The sequence below is a fragment of the Silurus meridionalis genome, chromosome 9 (genome assembly GCF_014805685.1).
Source record: "Silurus meridionalis isolate SWU-2019-XX chromosome 9, ASM1480568v1, whole genome shotgun sequence".
NCBI lineage: Eukaryota > Metazoa > Chordata > Actinopteri > Siluriformes > Siluridae > Silurus > Silurus meridionalis.
Genome location: NC_060892.1, coordinates 19,058,824 through 19,081,764, shown reverse-complemented (window position 1 = coordinate 19,081,764; position 22,941 = coordinate 19,058,824). Strand labels below are relative to the sequence as shown.

Genomic DNA, 22,941 nt, shown 5'->3' with positions numbered 1-22,941 from the left:
GGCTCAGGGGAAGCTGCATTTTCATGTTTAATTATCTGTTGTTTGGTAACCAGTTTTTCGCACATTTATGACAAAACTTTCAAATATTAGTCAAATCTGAGCTCTCACTTGTATTTAGCACTCCTACAATAGTAAACGATTGATATAGAGAACTTTTTTTAACCATGCACTTTTAGGGCATTAAGAGAATTGTGTTGAGTATTTTGTCATGCTGTTAAAAATTATGGAATTCAATAGCAAATGTAACATTAACTTTCTTTCTTTTGGCTTCTCCCGTTAGGGGTCGCCACATCGGATCCTCCGCACGTTTGATTTGGCACAGGTTTTTACGCTGGATGCCCTTCCTAACGCAACCCTCCCCAATTTATCCGGGCTTGGGACCGGCACTGAGAGTGGCTGGGGATGGTTCCCTGACCGGGAATCGAACCCGGATGGGTTCGGCGGTGGGAGCGCTGCGTCTTAACCACTAGACCACCAGGGGACCTTAAAATGTAACATTAACTATTAAATTTAATATTAAATATATGATATTTTATCTGGCATTTTATTAATTGAATAAAAAAAAAACAATTCATGAATAAAGTAGCTCCAGTGCATTAAATGTAATAATCTATATTCAGTATTTTAATTGCAAAAATTTCTAAGAAATAAATATTTTCATGTAGCATGCAGTAATGTTTTTTGTAGTGTGTGGTGAGAATAATGTTTGTCTAAGCCTATTTTTTAAATTATAATACATTTTCTCTTTTGTTTAATTAATCTGCTATTCATGATATAGTTATGGGTGATCTTTTCAGCATTTTCTGATTTCCAGTCTCACACAAATCACAGACAGACAGGAAATAACTCAAAAACACCAAAATCATCCAAGCTCAGTTGTCATTGCCACAACACAGAACACTTTTTTTCACCCTGCCCATGCCCTTCACCAATGTCTGTCTATGCCTAGTTGCCCCATACTACCACTGCCTAAATCATATATAGAGCTACCCAGCCTGCCATCATATTTTCCCAATCCTACTGGCAGTTTCATCCACTAAACTGAAAGCAAACTGGAGCACCACATTTTATTTATATTATATATTTTATAGATTAAAATCTGGTTTCATTTCCTCCATTGCCAAAGCAACACCTCTCTTCATGGTTTGAGAAAATTTAATTATATCTGCAGTGCCCCCGCATCTAGTGATGTCCTTGACTTGCTTTATGACCCTTAAAGAGGCCTGAGTATGGGCATTAATATGAATAATTGATCCCCCAATAAAAATTTGGGAAGTCAAAAGGGCAATTTTAATGACTGGATTGATATCCTTGAACATTTCTCTGTGTTAACTTTCCAAATCTGTGGAGTACAGTTCTCAAGTCAAGAAGTTCATGTTTAATTTGACATTCATAATGATGTTCATGTTTAATTTGTAAATGTTCCTAGACCCAATTTTCCATGATGACATTAAAGATGGCACAAAGCTTGTACCCATACACATATAACAATTCAAATCACAGTTTCATGTCACAGATCATACTCCATGGCAAGACTGAGCACAGCAACAAGACACTAGGTAGTTATAATGCATCAGCAAGGTCTCTCCCAGGCAAAGTTTTCAGAGAAGACTGGGGTTTCAAGATTTATTTATTGTACAGTCATAAGTCTCCTGGCATCCTATAGGTCATCTTGGATAATTTGTAGGAGGAACCTCAATCAATAAAAGCAAAATTCAAAATGTTCTTGATTTGAGAGGAAAACACTCAATTGTAATACGTGTAAAAGATCATTTAAAGTCACTCTGAATAAGGGCATATGCCAAATGGCATAAATGAAAAAGTAAATATGTGTCAGGGAGCACCCTGCATCTTCACCCGCACATGCCCTGCCTGCACGGAGCTGCTCGCCTGATTACTAACACGGCACACCTGACTTCCATTACTCACACACGCATATAAGCCACTCATGTTCACCCACACTTTGTCCGTTGTTGTTTTCCACAAGTCACGCTGTCTGCACCGCGATTCTCCGCTGCTGCCAGCGCCGCGCTTTCCCCAGCGTGGTCCTGTGGATTCTTTACACGAACTGCCGTTATCTTTCACAGGAATATACAGCTTCACAACCAGTGTGTGTAATTACTGCCTCTTTTTGTTCATTAAAGAACTTTGTGTGCGCATACTTCGGCTTCCGCCTCATTCTCCGCATCACAATATGAAAGTTCACACATTGGGGCTGTCCTAGCTGGGTAATTTGCTACAACACAAGAAAGTTGACCCAGGCTGTAATAGCAGCATTCGGTTACACAAGTTTGCACCGGGAAATAAACTGTTCACTTTGCTTCCCATGTTTAGCTCTAAATTACTTGCCAAGTGGTAAGGGCCATTCAAGGTCACATGACAAGTTGGAAATGTCAACTAAAAGGTCAGGCAAATGGATAGAGGTTGCATGCTGGAAATTGACCACCAAATTCTTTAAATTGTGGATCAAAGTGGTTTGCAAGGTTTTGGAGAGGGAAAGGCCCAGACTTGAGCGAGAGCTGATATTGGCTCAGTCTACCCCTGTACCATGTGGAAACATTCTCTCACTGACCCAAACCATTGAGGGTGAAGAGCTGCAGCAAGTATAATTCTGGCATGTTTTTGCCTATTCCTGGTCACATTAATATATCCAGATGTCACCATCGATAGTGGTGTGCAGCTTCCAATATCTTTTCCCCAAGCACAAAAAGGGAAGGAACACATGGTGATACTTGATATGGGTATATTTGAGGAGTCCCATTGTGATTGGTCCATTCCAGTAGTCTTAATGGAAAGAATCAATGTTACATCTAAATTTACATCTAAAATACATATCAAATACCTCACACTGATGAACTGCTCAATTGATTCGATACAGTTTGCTTTGATTCACACTGAATTTTTAATAAATGTATATTGTCAGGTGCTTTTGATTCTAAAGACTAATGACAAATTGACTTTCCACTCTGTTTGGTTCAGTTTATTTGATTAAAATAAATAGATTACTTTTATCAGCTTGTAAAATGGGATAAAAAAAACAAAACAAAAAACAGTCAAAAGAATTACAAATAAAATGAAGAATTTTCATCTGATAGTGAGATCTATTTATAGCATATCATAACACCAAAGACTATTAGATATAATTTAAAAAGTAAATAATTTTTGTGACCTTAAAAAAATGCTACCCTTAAAATAAAACATTCATTATGGCTAAGATGCATACAACATGTTTATATTCTACTGAATCATCAATTATCTGAATAACTGTGACATTTGTTTAGAAATTTACAATAATAACAAAATTATTACATCTGTTGTTATGTTTATTCTTCCTAAAATGGACGGGATGTTGTGCCTTCTGGCAAAAAAAAGAATCCTGATTAGGCAACTATACAAATGTTTAATTAAACAGGGCAGTGGTGAGGTTCAGGTCACATTATTCCATGTGTGGTTCAGGTCACTTTACTCCACATTATCTTTCACTATATATCAAGATGACATTGATAATAAATATGTTTACTCAATTATATAATTATTGTTTAATTATATTATTATTAACTATTTAATTAAAAATAGTTAACAATAATCGGAAAAGCTGCAAAAAAAGTTTAATATTGAATCATATGGGTAATGTTAAAGACGGATTGTTGTCTGAATTACTAAAAATTCTGAAAAAAAAGTGTGACTTAGTTTTTTTTACTAAACCATCAGAAAAAGTAAATTGGTAATTGATAATGTACACTAAATGTGTTTTGAATATTTATTGTAATTGTTTACAATTACAATAAATGTTATGTTATAAATGTTATTGTTTAGTACAGTTGTTCACATAACTTTGTTTATGGTTACTGTAAATGTACAATATTATCAAATCAAGTAGCATAAAAATAATAAAAAAAATATATATATATATATATATATATATATATATATATATATATATATATATATATATATATATATTTTTTTTTTTTTTTAAGAAACAAATAGATGAACATTTTAATTAGAAAAAAAAAGATTGTGTACATTGGAGCAGAAGGCTAAGGCAACCTGACCTAAAATGATTGTATCAGCTGTGAATTCAGATCTAGGTAACAGTACATCAAGTCTAGTTAATAATTTAAGGTTCAGGCACCAATTAGTCAGCAGAATTTTTGCAATAAAAAGATGCATTCTTTGTGATTTCATTACAAACCACCAGTCATGAGAGCTGTAGTCCTCGCTTTGACTGTGGCCCTTGTGGGTAAGTCATTATTATTTATAAAATAAAAATTAAAAATGCGCAATATTTCACTATTTCAGAATATGAAATATAACATGTTTATTTCTATTTTCATTTAGCAAGTCATCAAATTAACCTTGGTAAGTAATGGTTTTAGGAATAAATTTAAATATTTAGGAACTTTTGTTATTTATTTCACTAAAATTTTCTGTAAAAAATTTCCTCAGTTCCAGAGTTTGCTGCGGGTAAAACCTATGTATACAAGTATGAGGGTTTGCTCTTGGGTGGTCTGCCTCAAGAGGGTCTGGCCAAGGCTGGTGTAAAAGTCAGTAGCAAGGTTCTCATCAGTGCTGTAGCCCAGAATTCCTTACTTTTAAAGGTAAACTTTTCATTTTATGCATGGATGGTGTAACAAGAGAGTAACATGAACTGTGTTGCAAATAATTATTTTAATTTTAATTATTAACTCTTAGCTTCAAGATCCTCAGCTCTTTGAGTACACTGGAATCTGGCCCCAGGATTCTTTCGTTCCTGCTGCAAAGCTCACCTCAGCATTAAATGCTCAGCTTGTGATGCCCATTAAATTTGAGTATTCTAATGGTGTGGTGGGTAAGATATTTGCCCCTGCTGGAGTCTCTGCTACTGTTTTGAATCTGCACAGAGGCATCCTCAACATCCTTCAGCTCAACCTCAAGAACACACAGAATGTGTATGAGCTGCATGAAGTAAGACCATAAACATGAGTAATAGTTACTGCCAATGAAATTGAAATTCTATTCTGAACTGATATCTTAACTAAAGCTATTTCATTCTCAAAGGCTGGACCTCAGGGAATTTGCAAGACCCACTACATGATCACAGAAGATGTACAGACCCATCAGATTGCTGTAAGAAAGTCTAAAGATCTGAACAACTGCCATGATAGAGTCAGAAAGGACATTGGACTAGCTTACACTGAAACCTGTGAAGAGTGCCAGCAGGTAAATTCAGAAACTAACAGTGATTTCTGTTCTTGCATTTTAATTCTCTAAAACAAATTATACTTAATCATTGAATTATGTTCTCACCACAGAGGCTTAAGAGTCTGACCGGGACTGCAACATTCAGCTACATCATGAAGCCCACAGATACAGGTGCACTTGTTTCTGAGGCTACAGTTGAAGAGGTCCATCAGTTCTCACTCTTAAATACAGCAACTGGAGCAGCTCAAATGAAAGCCAAGTATGATTTATATTATTTATCTGTTACATTTGTTAATATCAGAGAGGTAATCGACTTAGCAATAATTTTGAGTTGTTTTTTTTTTTCAGGCAAATGTTGAATTTACAAGAAGTGCAGAATTCCCCAATTGCTCCCCCTGCTGGTGAATACTCAGTTCGTGGATCTCTGCAGTATGAATTTGCTACTGAGATTTATCAAACTCCAATTCAACTTTTGAAGATCAATAATGCACAGGCCCAGGTATCCTTATTAGTTTATTTTAATATATTCTTTGGCTTTCCTGTTTTTTTATACCTTGAGAAAATTGATACTGGTTTTGATTTCAAGTATTTAGTATTAGTATCTGTATTTTACAGATTGCAGAGGTATTGCAGCATCTGGTGGCAAATAATGCGGCTATGGTTCATGAAGATGCTCCTCTGAAGTTTGTCCAGCTTGTCCAGCTCATGCGTGTCGCTACTTTGGAGAACATTGAAGCCATCTGGGCTCAGTACAAGAACAAGCCTGTTCACAGGTGAGGTTAATTTTAATATTGCCATAAATAAATGTGACAAAAGTAGAGATTGTTTGCTTTTCTAAAATCTTTGTGGTTTCAGACAGTGGATTCTGGATGCAGTTCCAGTTGTGGGTACACAAGTAGCACTGAGATTCATCAAGGAGAAGTTTCAAGCAGATGAGCTAGCTGTCTCTGAAGTCACTCAGGCCCTTCTTGTTGCATTGCACATGGCTACTGCTAATCAAGATACCATCCACCTCACTGCTGTGAGTGGGATTCATTCAACTCAAGTATTTTATGTCTAGCAGAACATGTTTAAATACTTTAAACTATTTCCTTCATCCAACAGAATCTGGCTACAAACCCCAAAGTCAAGAACATACCAGTGCTGCGTGAGGTGATCATGCTTGGCCATGGTTCCTTGATTGCTAAATACTGTGCTGAAGTTCCTACATGTCATGCTGATCTTTTGAAGGTAAAGCTTTTGTTCATTCCTTTACATTTGTGTACTTAATTTATGCAGTATTACATTGCTCTTCTAAAAGAACTTTTATATATAAACATTGTAAATAAACAAATAATATAAAATATTTCCTTAAATATATTGTTGTCTTAACGTACACTTACAGAAGAATAGCTTACGTGTTAAATACATGTTAAAGATGCGTGACAAATCAAATTCTTCATTTAAACTTTTATATTAGCCCATCCATGATAGTGCGGCTGAAGCTATTTCCAAGGCTGAGATTCCTGAAATCACACTGGCTCTGAAGGTTCTGGGAAATGCTGGTCACCCTGCTAGCCTTAAAACCATCATGAAACTCCTGCCTGGATTTGGAAGTGCTGCTGCTTCCATTCCCATGAGGGTCCAGACTGATGCCATCTTGGCTCTTAGGAACATTGCCAAGAGGGAACCAAAGTTGGTTAGTATGGAATTATATCTGAACATAATTGCTTTCATGAACGATCCTGTCCCTGGATCGTAATCATTCTATTTCATTGCTTTAGGTCCAACCAGTGGCACTGCAACTTTTCATGGACAGGGCACTACATCCTGAACTACGCATGGTTGCCTGCATTGTACTTTTTGAGACCAAGCCATCAGTTGCTCTCATGGCCACTCTTGGTGGTGCTTTGGAGAAAGAGACCAACAAGCATGTTGTCAGTTTTGCTTATTCTTATATGAAGTCTCTAACCAGAAGCATGACACCTGATAACATGAATTTGTAAGACAAAATTAAATATTATTAATACAATTTATTTAGTGTTACAAAAATCTAGACAAAATTAATATTTCTTTCCACTGATATTTTAGGGCTGCTGCAGCAAATGTTGCCGTCAGAATGTTGAGCCACAAACTGGACAGACTGAGTGAACATTTTAGTAGAGCCAACCATTTCGATCTCTACATCTGTATGTTTCAATATATTTTTTTTATTGTATAATATTATGTTTCAGGAGGATGAAAAATTTAGTTTTGCCACTACAAATCTTTGTATAATTTTTCTGTCTTAAGCTCCTTTCATGGTTGGTGCTGCTGGTAGTGCTTACCTGATCAATGATGCTGCTACCATCTTGCCCAGAGCTGTCATTGCTAAAGCACGAGCTTACCTCGCTGGGGCTGCCGCTGATGTTATTGAGGTAAAAATATGCCTTTTTACAATATCTGTAAATTCGTTCAAAAAAATTAATAATAATTTCTACCACTGAAATGGCATGTCCTTTTTACTCTATTTATTTCAACCAGGTTGGCATAAGAACTGAAGGTCTCCAAGAGGCTCTACAGAAGACTCCTGCTGCAGATGAAAATGCTGATCGCATCACTAAAATTATAAACACCTTTAAAGCTGTAAGTTACCATCAGTAATGTATGTATTTTATATTTATGTATTCATTAGGTTTTAATTATACATATATGTCCTTTATCTGTTTGAAGCTGATGGACTGGAAGTCTTTGCCATCAAAACAGCAGCTGGCTTCTGTCTATGTCAAAGTTCTTGGACAGGAAATTGCTTTTGCCAACATTGACAAAAACTTCATTCACAAAATCATCATTGAACAAGCAGCACAGGTTCTTTTCAGTTATTAATTTCATTTAAGCAAATAACCTAATATTTTATATTCAAGCACACAAATGCTTTATTCAACTAAACATTTAATTAGTAATATGTATAATTTTTTCAACAAGAGAAACATTCTTAGAAATAACTGCAAAAAAAAAAAATGTAATCTCATGTAAAATATAAAAATGGAAAATGGTTTACATCTACAGTTTACTACTGGATTACGTGCTCGTGAACTAATGAAGGAGGCTTTTAAGGCATTGCAAAAAGGCGTTGCTATCCAGTATGCCAAACCCCTCCTGGCAGCTGAGGTGCGTCGCATTCTCCCCACTTCTCTTGGGGTGCCAATGGAGCTTAGTTACTACACTGCTGCTGTTGCTGTGGCATCTCTCAATGGTATGGCTTTCTTGATAGTTATAACATACTGAATGTCATGCAGCTTATAAATAATGTATACTGATTACCATTTCTGACCTAATTATTGCATAAATTCTTTTAGTTCAGGGGTCTATTACCCCTCCGTTGCCTGAGCACCCACAGGCTCTCACTCTTGATCAGTTGATGAAGAGCAATCTCCAGTTGCAGGCTGAGGCCAGACCAAGGTACACTTTCTAAAAGAAATTTTACTGATAGTTTAATTTCTATAAAAATTTGCTATGGAGCTTATCTACTTATTTGTCTTGTTTTGCTTTTAGTGTTGCCCTCCAGACATTTGCTGTAATTGGCGTGAACACTGCCTTCATTCAGGCTGCTGTTATGGCCAGGGGAAAGGTACACACTGTTTTGCCAGCAAAACTGGTTTTAAAAGCAGACCTTCCGAAAGGCAATGTAAAGCTGGAGGTTCTGCCTGCTGCTGCTGTTCCTGATCATATTGCTTCTGTTAGGTAAGAGAAAGACAATGTTAAATCTTTACCTCAACATGAAAACTAAATCACTGTAATAGGTGATACATTAACAGCTGACTATCATGCAAGTTAATTGACTTGATTCCCTTAGCTTTGAGACAGTTGCTGTGGCCAGAAATATTGAAGACCTCCCTGATGAGAGAGTCGTATCTCTGGCACCTCCAGTGTCTTCTGACGCAGCACAGAGGTTGATTCCATCTTCAGTTCAGAAGACCTTGTGTGCTGTTTGTCCTTATCTTCTAATCAAAGTATGTCTTGAAGTTTCCTCCAAGAATGCTGGCTTTATGGAGTCAAATCCTCTCTATTATTTTATTGGACGACATTCGGTTCGAGTTTCTTTGACAAGAGGTAATTAGTAAAGTCAAAGGAATTGATTATAAAAAAAATGTATTCTTGATTTGATAGTAACATTTAAGTAATTCTCTTGATTGTTTTTCAGGTGATGGTCCTGCACTAGAAAAATTGGAGTTTGAAGTACAAGCTGGATCAAAGGCTGCTGAGAAACTTACAAAGGAAATCAGCTTAATTAATGCTGAAAATCCTGAAGAAAGTACCATCCTGTTGAAACTGAGGGAAATTCTGGAGTCTGGACCAAGGAATAAGAACTCCAGTTCAAGTAGCTCCTCATCATCTGTCAAAAACAGTAAGAGTGCTAGCAGCAGCAAGAGTGGCAGCAGCAGCAGTAGGAATGTCAATAGCAGCAGCAGGAGTAGCAGCAGCAGCAGCAGAAGTGGCCACAACAGCAGGAATAACAGTACAAGTAGCAGCAGCAGCAGCAAGAGCGGCAGCAGCAGCAGAAGTTCCTCCAGTGCTCATGTGACTAGGGTAAGTCTTTACCAGGTCACGGTTTTAGATAGGAGGCATGAAACTTGAACTATGTACAGCATTATATTTAGTGAACAGAATATGTTATCATGTACAGTAACATCTATAGCCTTCACATGCATTTGTAAAAAATAAGATAAATGTTATGTTTAACAGCAACAAAAAGCATTAACATTAAAATCAACAACAATAACCAGCATCCTTGTTTGTCACTTTGAGCTATATAATTATTCAAATATTACATAATACAAAATACTAAATGCAAATATAAATGAAGTATAAAATTTGCAATGCAAAAAAATATATGCGCTTAATTGGTGAAATGACTTAAATTTTCTTTCCTAGAATGCTAATTCATATGGTCAGTTCTGGAAGTTCCATAATGATCAGGTAATTCCAAAAACAATATCTATTTTTATTTATAAAATTATTAAATATATATTAATGTTTCTATATTTGCCTTAGTACTTGGTCACACAGGGTCGGTCAAAAGCTAGCAGTGCCTCTAGCATCGAAGCTGTGCAGAGACAGGTAAAACTACATTTTTATATACACACACACACACACACACACACACACACACACACACACACATATATATATATATATATATATATATATATATATATATATAATGGATGTAATAGATACTCCCACACTGTAAAAGTACCAAGGTCCATATTTATAATTTCAGGTTAGACTACTTGGAGATGCTGTCCCACCTGCTTTTGCCATCATTGCTCGTGCTGTTAGAGCTGACCGCAAGCTAGGATACCAGCTTGCTGCTTACTTGGACAAGTCTACATCAAGAGTGCAGGTTGTGTTTGCCACTTTGGCTGCAAATGATAAATGGAAGATATGTGCTGATGCTATACTTCCAAGCAAGCATAAAGTTGCTGTAAGTTACTCCAAAAGGTTCTTAAAATACATTCATTATATATAATAATGCTTTATTGTTTATACTAAGGAAGGACTCTCTCATTAGGCCAGGTTTGCTATTGGTGAGCAGTGCCAGGACTATTCTGTAACTGTCAAGGCTGAAACTGGTATGCATGATGCACATCCTGCTGCTTGTTTGGAAATGGGTTGGAACAGAGTACCAAAAATCCTAAATAATCCTGTCCACTATGCTCAAAGGTATTATGTCAAAGCAATTTACATTAAAACTTTCAAATGTAATATTGCAAATAAATCTTCTTTCTCTTCTTCTATTAACAGGGCAATGGAGGACATCTCAGTTATAGCTCCCCTGGTTGGATTTAATGCTGATAGAGCTAACAATAATGAAAGACAGATTAACCTCATCCTGGCCCTACCCACTGAAAAGTCACTCAACATTCTTCTGCGGACTCCAAAGGTGAGGAAAATAATTGTTTTTGCATAGTTTAATGCTTAAAAATAAATATTTAACATTTAAATTTGGTTTGCCTTCCAGATGACAATGTCAAAGCAAGCTGTGCCTCTTTCTATGGCCCTGCCTGTTGAACAGGATGGAACCATTCCCGCTCTCAAGAATTTGGACATTCAGGCCATTGTTGAAAAATGGCTACGAGATATCCAACAAAATTGACTTACTTGATTACAAATACAAAATACAAATATGTAAATAAATTTAATGAAATAAAGAGCATCCAAAAGACAAAAATGTGTTTTTAGATATGTATTTGTTTTCCCTTCATTGTCTGTGGATAGATAAAGGTGTTTTTTTTCCATAAAATTGTGTGACACTGGCCAAGTCCTTTTAGAGAGAAAATAAATATCTAAGTAGCTATAGCGATGAAATTTAATATTTTAGTCATATTAAAACTTTAGTATCAGTTAATGCAAATTTTATTCATCGGATTGATTAAATATAGACTATATTCTGATATTAAAATATACTCAACACTTAGCTTAAACCTTAAATATGGGAATGACTGAATATTCCTTCTGTGTTAAATGTGAAAGGTATTTCGACTTTAAGCTAGTCTAAATTCTTTTCCAATTTCACCCACAGTGGGTGACTCCCAAAGAGCCTTGATGAAACGATTGTAAAATACCTGCAATCTAAGTTTGAAAACAATTGTTGTTCTCTAATAATAAATGTGGACATTTCATGTCTATAAATTCAGTTTATGACAGTTTAAAAAATATATAATTATTTATTTTGGCATAAAACTGTTTAAAATCTGTCCTGGGTTTTAACATACACAACAAATTACTGGCACTTTGAGAGCACATATCAAAAAATCTTTCAGTGTTCATGAAAATGTATTCTGATTTAGCATATTGATGATGTGGAAACAATGGGCGCTACTGAGGGACATCTGCTGGCGAAAAACGCTAGCTACTTTCACATTCATTTGAACCGAGTCCCTTAAAACCAGACCTCTTTCAGATTACCAGCAGATGTTTTTCTGAGTAGAGCAAGCAAGTGTTGAACACAAGAGCCATCACCTACAACCCTTGCTAAAAAGACTTTCATGCTGTAGCATGCTGATTGCTAACTCTGTCTAAAGCATCCAAACCTACACCCAACTACACTGCTCTCACTCTCACTGACCATCTCTGACTATAAATAGGAGCATTCTTTGAGGAATAAAAATAAATATGCAGCAAACAGGAAGTGGAAAATGCAATATATAAAATGATTATTGATGGAAAAAGATAGAAAACTGCATTTTTAATTCCTTTAAAAAAAACAGTATAGACAAAGGCAACAATTTTTGCCATTTGTCGTGGAGGCAATATGACTTTATCAAGAAGGAAGTATCTCAATTATAGGTGGAGGAGTTACCACTTGTATTTAAGTTCCCAACTTTTGTGTTACCATTTATCCTTCCTTACTGAATAAGAATTAGTTATAGATGTACTAAACTAGACATCAGTCTGCAGAACTCAAACACTTAAAGCTAAGCAGGAAACAATGGTAACTATAAATAGAAGACAAAAATATTTAAAATAAATAAAATCAGGAGTCAGTTATTAGCAAAAATGTTTGTTTTTCCATAAAAATGCACGATCTTTCATGATTGTAGATCACAAACCTCTTTTTAGGTGTGTATATACTATTTCTCTTATCCATGACAGTCTTTAATTATTGCAAAAGTGTAAAGGTTCCTTTTTTTGCTCCACTGGTGAAAATAGATTACGCTTGCTCTATAGCGTGTATCGCTCAGTTTCTGAACAACTTCCATATTTTAAACGAAATACTATGTTTTCAAGATGTATCATTTGCCTTAACCATTTCAAATTTGATGCAGAAAACACAGAAGAGCTGCACAATACCTATACTATAAAAATATAGTTTTTATTGTTATTCAATACTAACAATTACAATTTGTGTACCAAAATTTTGAGAAAAAAAAACTTTTCATTTTGCAAATGTTTTCTCAACCGATTTAAAAAAATCTTTTTATATTTTTTCTACACATTTTGCTAATTATGATAAAAGATATTCAAAGATATTCAGAATTTTTTTTATTGAATGCAAGAATACATTTAATAAAACAAAAAATGAAAGACTTTTATTCAACTGGTCTTAGTATATAATGTATAAGTATAAAATATAAAGATTGAATGTAACATTTCTTTTAATGTAAATACAGTTTCACACAGCATTTGAGTAAATACAGTTTCACACTGCATTTGAGTAAATACAGTTTCACACAGCATTTGAGTAAATACAGTTTCACACTGCATTTGGTTAAATAAAGTTTCACACAGCATTTGAGTAAATACAGTTTCACACAGCATTTGAGTAAATAGTTTCACACTGCATTTGTGTAAATACAGTTTCACACAGCATTTGAGTAAATACAGTTTCACACTGCATTTGGGTAAATAAAGTTTCACACAGCATTTGAGTAAATACAGTTTCACACTGCATTTGAGTAAATAGTTTCACACTGCATTTGTGTAAATACAGTTTCACACAGTATTTGAGTAAATAGAGTTTCACACTACATTTGAGTAAATACAGTTTCACAGCATTTGAGTAAATAGTTTCACACTGCATTTGAGTAAATAAAGTTTCACACAGCATTTGAGTAAATACAGTTTCACACAGCATTTGAGTAAATACAGTTTCACACAGCATTTGAGTAAATAGAGTTTCACACTGCATTTGAGTAAATACAGTTTCACACTGCATTTGGTTAAATAAAGTTTCACACTGCATTTGAGTAAATACAGTTTCACACAGCATTTGAGTAAATAGAGTTTCACACTGCATTTGAGTAAATACAGTTTCACACTGCATTTGAGTAAATAGTATCACACAGCATTTGAGTAAATACAGTTTCACACTGCATTTGGGTAAATAAAGTTTCACACAGCATTTGAGTAAATACAGTTTCACACTGCATTTGAGTAAATAGTTTCACACTGCATTTGTGTAAATACAGTTTCACACAGCATTTGAGTAAATAGAGTTTCACACTGCATTTGAGTAAATAAAGTTTCACACAACATTTGAGTAAATAAAGTTTCACACTGCATTTGGGTAAATACAGTTTCACACAGCATTTGAGTAAATACAGTTTCACACAGCATTTGAGTAAATAGAGTTTCACACTGCATTTGGGTAAATAAAGTTTCACACAACATTTGAGTAAATAGAGTTTCACACTGCATTTGAGTAAATAAAGTTTCACACAGCATTTGAGTAAATAGAGTTTCACACTGCATTTGAGTAAATACAGTTTCACACTGCATTTGAGTAAATAGTTTCACACTGCATTTGAGTAAATACAGTTTCACACAGCATTTGAGTAAATAGTTTCACACTGCATTTGAGTAAATACAGTTTCACACTGCATTTGAGTAAATAGTTTCACACTGCATTTGAGTAAATACAGTTTCACACTGCAATTGAGTTGGCAAACTCTTTTAAATATGTAGGAACATATATTAATTCAATTAAATATATTACACTCAAATAATAGTTTTGAATGTTTTCTATTTACAAATGATTGGTTGAGAAACATATTGTCACGTGTGTGAAACGTTTTGTCACCAGTTGTCCCTTTCGCACTCCATATTAAGGAAGTAAGCAGCCTTTTGGCTGATTCATGATTGCCACAGCTTTGGGGGAGAATGTGGCTGGTTGTGTGGCTTGTGGTCGCCCTGAGTGTTTCGGGCTCATCAGGAGTTTGTCCGTGCAAACAGGAGGATCTCTGTAAACCGGTTCAACAACAACATGAGTTTGAGGTGAAGTTATTAAGGGTTAACTGTTTTTCCGACAGTTCCGAATACGTATTATTGTGTGAACAGATCATATATACAGCGTAAGTGATACGGAAATATATATACATGTTTGTACAGTAATTATTTAATATTAATGTTCATACCAATTTAAAAGGACCAACGCGTGTATTTGTTTGTTTAAATCCCGGTTTATCAGCAGCATCTGCAGTAACAGGAAGCGGAAATAACAGAGATTTTTCTGGTCCGTGTCATTCATTTCTGTACAGACCAGGGATGTGCGAAACAATACTAAAGTATTAATAAAAGTGATCAGGAGAATCGGCTTTCACGGTAAAATGTTAAGCAAGGAAGTTTATTACTGGTTTCCAAACAAAACATGAGTTATTGCTTCTGCTGTCATGTGGATGTCATGTGACTGTCACGTGACAAACCATCACATCTCGGATCATATCTGTTTCCTGTACAGATCCAATACAACTGTCATGTTTCACATGTATGTTTATGAGATAACTGTATAGTCCTAAATCATTTAAAAGTTTTGAACTGTTCATGAACAGACTGGAGGCTCTCTGGAGTGGTGTTTCAGTGGTTAAGACACTGGATAAGTTATTAAGGGTTCAATCCCCAGCACCTCCAAACTGTTACAGCAAAGATCTTTAACCCAATCTACTTCAGGGCCACTATATCATGACTGACACTGTCCCTTGACCCCAGATTCCTAACAAGATGGGTTATACAAAGATCCATGCAAATTTTGCTGCGCTGAACGGTTTTAATTATTTTTAGTTAAATAAAGGTGTTGTACGATAACATTATGATGCTCAGATTACCTGACTATACATTGTTCCTTATAGAATTCTAATACACATTTGTGTTATGATTGCTTACACTACTGTCGTTCAATCACTTGAAATGTACGAGCAAAACGCATGTATCAATATAAGTGCACACTGCTGACTCAACTATTGGGTGCAGAGCTAGAAAAGTGATTCAGAAAGGGAAGTTTTCTTGGATTTCGTTTTTGTTTGTTTGTTTGATTGTTTGTTTGTTTTATTTAATTTCTCCACACTGGTTAATGTGCTGACAAAATGACAAACATAATGACAATATGGGGAAAAAGACAGTGCACAAAAAAGTTTGAATGCAGGAAGATAAAACTGATCCTGACATTTGAACATGCTAATAATGTATCATGTAGTGGTCTATTGTGGTATAAGACTTGATTTTATTGTGTGAATTAACATAAACATCCACCTAGTACTCAGGTGTATTGTATTCTTCTTCTACAGGTTTTCGTGTTTGATGTTGGAGGTAAAGAATGGCAATTTTATGACTGGTCCATGGTGACAACAGTTGCTACTTTTGGAAAATATGATGCTGAGTTAATGTGCTACGCTCATTCCAAAGGGGCGAGAGTTGTATTGAAAGGTAAAGGTTTTTGTAAACATGCCACCGATTAGCTTATTGGGAAGCAGTCATCAGCATAGATGAATGAATATTATGGCCATAGAAGTATAAACCTGAACAACTTTCTTTTACAGGTGATGTACCCCTCTCAGATATTGTGGATGCTGCCAAAAGGAAAGCTTGGATCACAGAAAAAGTCAATTTGGCTAAAAGCCAGTTCATGGATGGGATAAACCTTGACATTGAGCAGGCTGTAAATGAGTCAACCCCTGAGTACTATGCTTTGACAGCCCTTGTCAATGAGACAGCAGACATGTTCCATAGAGAAATTCCCGGCTCTCAGGTTGAATGCTACAGAAACCACAAAAGATGTCTATCATTTATCATTTCAGCAACTAACATCCAGTCATTTTTGATAATTCATAGGTATCATTTGATGTGGCTTGGTCACCCAAGTGCATTGATGGGCGCTGCTATGACTATAAAGCGATTGCAGATTCCTGCGACCTGGTATTTGTCATGTCTTATGATGAACAGAGTCAGATATGGGGGAACTGCATTGCAACAGCAAATGCACCTTTAAATCAAACACTGACAGGTAATACATATAATAGTTTTTATAGTTGTTTGTTTTGTTGCAATAATGCTTAGTAGCAGCAAAACCATATTCTGTTTTGCTTTGTTTGACAGGATATAATCACTACCTGGAGATGAAGATAGATGCAAAAAAACTGGTTATGGGAGTTCCATGGTATGGGTACGACTATGTGTGCCTGAACTTGTCCGAGGTAAATAAAAAACAATTCAATATGTAGCCATTGTTTTAAATTTGAAATAAAATAAAATGTGCTCGGTCTGCATTCTTGCTTTCTAAACAGAGATGAAGTGATTAAAACATGACTATAACTATAACCGCACATATTGATTGACCTTTTAAGCAGGTTTTTTTTTTTTTCTAACGGCCTGAAACAGTTTATAGATGAAAAAAAGTGCTGTATTTAAATGTTCTGTTCGAATTTTTATTCGAGTTCTGTTGCTGTCTTATAGGCAGATGTCTGTACAATATCTAAAGTGCCTTTTAGAGGAGCTCCTTGCAGTGATGCAGCTGGAAAGCAAATTCGTTATAGCTACATAATGAAACAAATTAATAGCTCCATGTCTGGAACACTATGGGATGACCGTCAACAAGCTCCTTTTTACAATTACAAGGTCTATCGCAGCGAAACACAATCAAACCTTAATACATTTTTAATGTCCTATAGTGACTTATTATATTCTCAAATTTCTCCGTTATTATTTTACAGGATAGCAAGGGTAACATCCATCAGGTGTGGTATGACGATCCACAGAGCATTATACAGAAGGCTGCCTACGTAAAACAGAATAGTTTGAGAGGGATTGGCATGTGGAATGGAAACTGCCTTGACTACAGCGATGACCCTGTCGCCCAGGAGCAAAGTGCTGAAATGTGGCGTGTGCTTATTCAAATGTAAAATTCTGTGTTTGACAGTCTCTCTTTTCTCCTATCCAGACGACTGTTTGTCCCAGATCAAATAAAAGACATCTTGTAAAACTCAATTTCACATTTTTTAATAATCAGTAAAAATAAGATCTTATAAAAAAGAAATCTCTGCATTTGTCATTTTTGCATTTAAATTTCTTTAGGTATACAAAGATTTACAATGGATCTTAAAGCTTTGAATAAAGAATATTAGGTTTTAAAAACATTCAATTGTAGCGGATTGAATATTAAACACCAGACATAGTGTATACTTTAATTATGTGCATATAAATATTGTTTGTGTTGTGATCTAGTCCAGTTCTAGTTAGTCTTGTGTAGTTTGCTTTTTAGAAAAGGGTTAAACATTTGTGTGGTACAGTGAGTTATATTTGATTTATTGGCAAAACTAATTTTAATCAATCAGGTTCACAAAATTAATCTATATCTACAATCAATTTAAATTCTGGAAGTTGCTGGAGTAAACATGGACATTATCCAAGGTCAGAAGAGCATGTGAGAGGTCCCGCAAATGAGCAGTGAGACTTCTTCTGCATTAGTTCTGCTTTCAGGGCTTGAAGTTCTGTGGTAGCCTGGTTCCTTAACTAAAATAAGCAGAACAAAAACTAAACATATATACTCGTACAGGGATCAATCTGTATGTGGACAACATGGAGTAATTTACATACCTTGATTTCTGTGTCAAGTTTTATTTTAGCATCATCAATGTTTTTCTTCAGGTTGTCTATCTCGCAGCTTTCAGTCATAATCTGGATTATCATGTCATTCTGTGAATATTAGCACTTTAGTTGTTGTTCTGGGTTTGGTTTATGCTAATGAAATATAATTAATGGAGGATAAAAATGACTAAATTGTCCCTTTGTAAAGCATGTCTCTTTATCATCCACATTTTAAATACATTTTATTTGTAAGCTTTATCACTTCAAAATCTATATACATTTAAATAAATAACTAAAACGGAGACGGATGTTCCGCTGTGGCGACCCCTAACGGGTGCAGCCGAAAGTACAAGATAAAAATATATTATTGGATGCATCACGTCCATGCAAGTTGTTTTTGATAATGTGGTAGTGTTTTTTTTTTTTTTTTTTTTTTTTAGGTTTCGTTTAAATGGCACCAAAATAAACACCACCAGCTGATCTGTGGTTATTCTTTAAAACCTTTACACTTTCCAAACTAATACATGTATAAATTCTTGATTGATTGGTGATTCTTGATCTTGATTTTCTTGATATGTATTTATCTGATTAATTAGTCAGTTCCGTCCATTAGTAGCCTGACTGCCTGTTTATTTTCATATTTTCATATTTTAAATTTTATGTTAGTAATTGTTTGTAAATCTTGTGTGTATAGTAAATTATAAGCAGTATTCCATCCTATTTTTACGATTCAAACAATACATATACCATGTAGACACAGTTTGATATTTTGCAAATGAATATTTGTCTCCCTCTACTGAAAAACCTACAATTTTCCCATTTATATATATAATTTTTGCTGAGAAGTGAATTAGCTGACCTTTGTACTTAAAAGTTTTCCTGCTCGTCTTTGTTTGTTTCGTCCATCTCTGGCTTGCAGTTGCTGAAACAGTTTGTTGTAGAATGTTTCTAGTTCCTGTTGAAGGCCTTTTAAGGTTTCTTCCAGTGGTGCTGTTGCCTTTTTGGTGTCAAAATACTTTTTCTTCCACTTGTCTCGTGCTAGGATAGGAAATATTTTAGTATATCTAAGAGTATGTGATTTTTACGAGTTCAGTTAGTCCATACCCTTTACCTTATCATTTTAAAAACTAGTGCATACCTTGGTTCCTACAGTGTCTATTCAAAGCTAGCAGTTCTTTTCCTTTTCTTAGAAGTTCTTGTCTTGTTCTTTCTAGCGTTATTCTTTCTTCTTTGGCCAGTCTAATTTCCTTCAGCAGCTCACCCCCTAGGTAGGTAATCATATTCAAATGTATTCTTTACTATATTAAATATTCCTCATCTTTAGTATTACATTGAACTAGAAAGATTTAAGATGTTGTATGATCTCACTGTTGGAAGAAAGTTCAGGAGTGGGCTTTTGCATGTGCAGAGACTGGGAAAGGGCACTAGGAGCTGAATCAGACAAACCGGGAACTATAGTTTTGTCTCTACCCACATTGACCTGCTGTGAAAAGGAAAAAAACAAAAACAACACTTTCTGCAATAAAACCTTTCATGCATCTTCATTGCATGGTGGACAGGAAAGCACCCCCTGCTAGAATCTTATCCAGCCCCTAAAGGTCAAAGTGTCTTTACAAGGATCAGGCATTTATGAGTACAAGACTTCCCAGGTCTTCTGGGAAAACTATTCAGAAATGTGTTCATGAATGTTAACTGCAGGTTCCCCCAACTAGCATATTTTACCTCATCACTTTGTTTCTTTCTGGGTGGCTTCAATGATGGGGACAGTTTGGATGTCCTAAATTGTAGAATATTGGGGAAAAACTTAGAGAGCTTTTCAGTTAATAAGTAAAGCACATTTAAATACTCAGTATTACTTTTATAATATTACCTCCCTTGCGAGTAAAATAATCCAGTATCTGGACCCTCCTGCACATCTGGTAATCCAGGATCTTTGGTACCATTTCTTTTGTAACAAGGCTTTATCTCATTTTTCTCAATTCCATTTGGAGTTTGTTTGATGAGGGACAGTTCTGTATTAAAAATATTTATACTGCATTTATTATTTGACATACAAATGTTGGGTAACTATTCAATATAAATTTATGATAACATAAAGAAGCTAAATATAAGAGTGTTTACAAAATAATAGCTTTATTCCCTAAATATGAACTGTTACCATGTTGCTTTGCAATGAACTCCTCTTGGACATTCCAACCCTTTTGGTGGTCTTCAGTCCACACAGTGTCTTCACATCCCAGAGAGTCTTCCTCCTTCTCCTCAAAGGAGCTGAAGTTACTCTGATTTTCTAAACTATGGGTTTGGACAGTTTGTTGGGGCTCTTGTTTGATTAGTGGGAATTTAGTAGGTTCTTTTGTCTGGCCAGGTGCAAAAATGGGTTTAAGAGGGAAACATGTCTGAGAGTCAGTGTTGTAAAGAACAGTGTCTAAGCTTAGAGACCTGGAGCAAAGGCTATTAGCATTCTCATCAACTGGTAAAAGGTAAAGCTCTGGATAAGGAGACTGAAATATAGGTACAGTTTAAAAATATATATTATTAGAAATTCCAGTGGTATGAAAAGCTGCACACATGCCCATCTGACAAGATACTTACATAAGGTGGAGCAAAGGATTTTGCTTTTAAGTCTTTCTCTTGTTTGGCTTTGACCTGGTTTTAAAAAATATAGATCCAGACTTTGCATATTAAATACACTTTGTATAGTTTTGAGTAAATATTAATTTAACTGTAAACATCTGTATTTATAATTAAATGATTATTTCTGCAGTCTGCTCACCATTGCTAAGCTTCTCCCAACACATTTTAAAAAGCAATATCTGTCCACGATCCTGTCAGGTCCAAGCAGTGTCCCAAGTTCTTCTCTAATGGCCTTGAGATTTATGTCTGGAAACACTCTGAAATATGAATATTAACTTTAATGTTATGTCCAACTTGACAGTATTTATAGGTCTTATGGATTTTGAATTACCCATAAAGTAAGTCAAGTGACCAGTCAAACAAATATAGCAATAAGAACTCTTTTATGTATTATTTATAACAGATTTGATAATGATGGTTTACTTTTCCACAAATGTAATTCAATGTTTGTTTAAAACTATGGTTTCAAACCGTCCCACATGCCAGCGTGAACATCCAGTAATCTATGCACCTTACATTATATAATATAAAAGTATTAATTAAGCGAATTTCAGGTGCCTATTCACCTGATAAATCCTGCTGATATGAAGCTGTCTATGGCTTCGACTGGCACTTTATTCAACTTTGAGTTCCACTGCTCATCTGGGACTAAAAACACATGGAGCTCCAGGAACTGCTCCCAGCATCATTATGCAGAAATAACAAGCATTATGATAATAAATATCATGTTACACGATCCATAAGGATTAAAAAATCTGTTTATAAATTGTCAAGAAAATATAATCAATTGTACATTTTGTTTTACATTTACTGTGAAAATATTACAGGTCTATAGGAAATCTATAAAAAAGCATTATATTATCTAGTATATTTCATAGAAAAAAATGTAAAAACCTTACTAACATTTTTTCATAAACAATATGAACTGTCAGTATTTTGAAATTAGAGTAAAAAACAAGCCTGAGCTCTCATGACATACCTCTGAAGTTGTTTTCTCACGCACGTAACAGTTCATTGTGCTATATTTTCAAAGCTCCTGGATACTCTTCAGGATGCAGTGACCGATTTGGATTTAACTCGCTGCTACTGAATGTGCCCTGTTTACACACTGTCTCGAAGTGGGAGTGGGAGTGAAAGAGTGCTAAGTAACAATCTTGTGTACTCAAACAGTTCATTTAATGGTCTCTGTCTTTTATTCACACCAGTGATTTATTCATATGGACAGAAGGAAACTGAATTCTATCAAATTTGTTTGATTTAATCTGCCGTGTACATGCAATATTGAAATATGTAGATTTAGATATATTTTTTAATAATGTAATCCAAGTACTTAAATTGAGTTGTTCTAAACAATAAAGAAGAAAGCAAAGAAATAAATATTACTACAACTACTACAACATTTCTGTAAATTACTAAACTACTGTCAATTTCCCTTTGGAATGAATAAAGTATCTATCTATCTATCTATCTATCTATCTATCTATCTACTTACTAATAAGTAGTTTCCTTTTATTTCATTATTTAAAATCTTGGCATATTTTTATACTAGTTTGCAAATAATGTTAAATCCAAAAAGAATGTGTTCTTTTAGTTTTAACATTTTAAATGTTGGTACTGATATTTTTACTTGATATTCCCCCTTAGTGAGCTCAGGTACCGATGTAGGGTTTGGAGGTCTGGGGTTCAGATGGTGTTCACTAGATGATCCCAAATGTGTTTAATAGGTTTCAAGTCAGAGCTCTTCTCTACATGCTCACTGTGTGCACAGGAGAATCATCACACTGAAACAGGTTTCGACCTCTT

General features: G+C 35.1%; 3 protein-coding genes across 4 annotated transcripts; 2 read left to right on the top strand and 1 right to left on the bottom strand.

The window, feature by feature from the left end:
- Positions 1 to 4,197: 4,197 nt before the first annotated feature.
- LOC124391118 (vitellogenin-like) lies at positions 4,198 to 11,302 on the top strand. Of its 2 annotated transcripts, none has more exons than XM_046857478.1 (27): positions 4,198 to 4,243; positions 4,342 to 4,362; positions 4,450 to 4,601; positions 4,696 to 4,947; positions 5,041 to 5,202; positions 5,295 to 5,443; positions 5,533 to 5,683; positions 5,800 to 5,957; positions 6,040 to 6,205; positions 6,289 to 6,414; positions 6,644 to 6,862; positions 6,948 to 7,165; positions 7,255 to 7,352; positions 7,456 to 7,580; positions 7,687 to 7,788; positions 7,876 to 8,010; positions 8,212 to 8,398; positions 8,502 to 8,604; positions 8,698 to 8,886; positions 8,999 to 9,255; positions 9,347 to 9,732; positions 10,078 to 10,122; positions 10,198 to 10,263; positions 10,427 to 10,630; positions 10,718 to 10,869; positions 10,951 to 11,089; positions 11,168 to 11,302. In XM_046857478.1, exons 1-27 carry the CDS (start codon positions 4,204 to 4,206, stop codon positions 11,300 to 11,302), a joined length of 4,137 nt encoding a protein of 1,378 aa, XP_046713434.1. In that variant the 5' UTR covers positions 4,198 to 4,203. The 2 variants fall into 2 exon arrangements, with proteins under 2 accessions (XP_046713434.1, XP_046713433.1); XM_046857477.1 differs by having other exon boundaries at positions 4,204 to 4,243; positions 9,347 to 9,717; positions 10,213 to 10,263.
- Positions 11,303 to 14,729: 3,427 nt separating this feature from the next.
- ctbs (chitobiase, di-N-acetyl-) lies at positions 14,730 to 17,904 on the top strand. Its single transcript, XM_046857481.1, has 7 exons — positions 14,730 to 14,922; positions 16,209 to 16,347; positions 16,461 to 16,669; positions 16,753 to 16,924; positions 17,017 to 17,114; positions 17,374 to 17,535; positions 17,631 to 17,904. The coding sequence occupies exons 1-7, from the start codon at positions 14,809 to 14,811 to the stop codon at positions 17,817 to 17,819; spliced, it is 1,083 nt and encodes a 360-aa protein (XP_046713437.1). The 5' UTR covers positions 14,730 to 14,808; the 3' UTR covers positions 17,820 to 17,904.
- A 141-nt stretch (positions 17,905 to 18,045) lies between these two features.
- spata1 (spermatogenesis associated 1) lies at positions 18,046 to 22,576 on the bottom strand. The gene is made up of 12 exons (XM_046857480.1): positions 22,118 to 22,576; positions 21,705 to 21,811; positions 21,278 to 21,395; positions 21,097 to 21,150; positions 20,663 to 21,005; positions 20,375 to 20,516; positions 20,227 to 20,281; positions 19,873 to 19,987; positions 19,643 to 19,768; positions 19,364 to 19,542; positions 18,514 to 18,612; positions 18,046 to 18,429 (listed from the first exon to the last, which is right to left on the bottom strand). Exons 1-12 carry the CDS (start codon positions 22,151 to 22,153, stop codon positions 18,319 to 18,321), a joined length of 1,485 nt encoding a protein of 494 aa, XP_046713436.1. The 5' UTR covers positions 22,154 to 22,576; the 3' UTR covers positions 18,046 to 18,318.
- Between the last annotated feature and the right edge of the window lie 365 nt (positions 22,577 to 22,941).

Bases quoted from the DNA above. Each gene is read 5' to 3' on its own strand.
- LOC124391118 (XM_046857478.1), top strand. From the start codon at position 4,204: ATGAGAGCTGTAGTCCTCGCTTTGACTGTGGCCCTTGTGG. The intron at 5,444-5,532 runs GTATGATTTATA...TTTTTTTTTCAG, and splicing joins GCAGCTCAAATGAAAGCCAA to GCAAATGTTGAATTTACAAG. The intron at 6,206-6,288 runs GTGAGTGGGATT...TTCATCCAACAG, and splicing joins ATACCATCCACCTCACTGCT to AATCTGGCTACAAACCCCAA.
- ctbs (XM_046857481.1), top strand. From the start codon at position 14,809: ATGTGGCTGGTTGTGTGGCTTGTGGTCGCCCTGAGTGTTTCGGGCTCA. The intron at 14,923-16,208 runs GTGAAGTTATTA...CTTCTTCTACAG, and splicing joins AACAACAACATGAGTTTGAG to GTTTTCGTGTTTGATGTTGG. The intron at 16,348-16,460 runs GTAAAGGTTTTT...TTTCTTTTACAG, and splicing joins GGCGAGAGTTGTATTGAAAG to GTGATGTACCCCTCTCAGAT.
- spata1 (XM_046857480.1), bottom strand. From the start codon at position 22,153: ATGAACTGTTACGTGCGTGAGAAAACAACTTCAGAG. The intron at 19,988-20,226 runs GTAAAATATGCT...TCCTTTTCACAG, and splicing joins GAAAGAAACAAAGTGATGAG to CAGGTCAATGTGGGTAGAGA. The intron at 18,613-19,363 runs GTCAGCTAATTC...TAATATTCACAG, and splicing joins GAAAACTTTTAAGTACAAAG to AATGACATGATAATCCAGAT.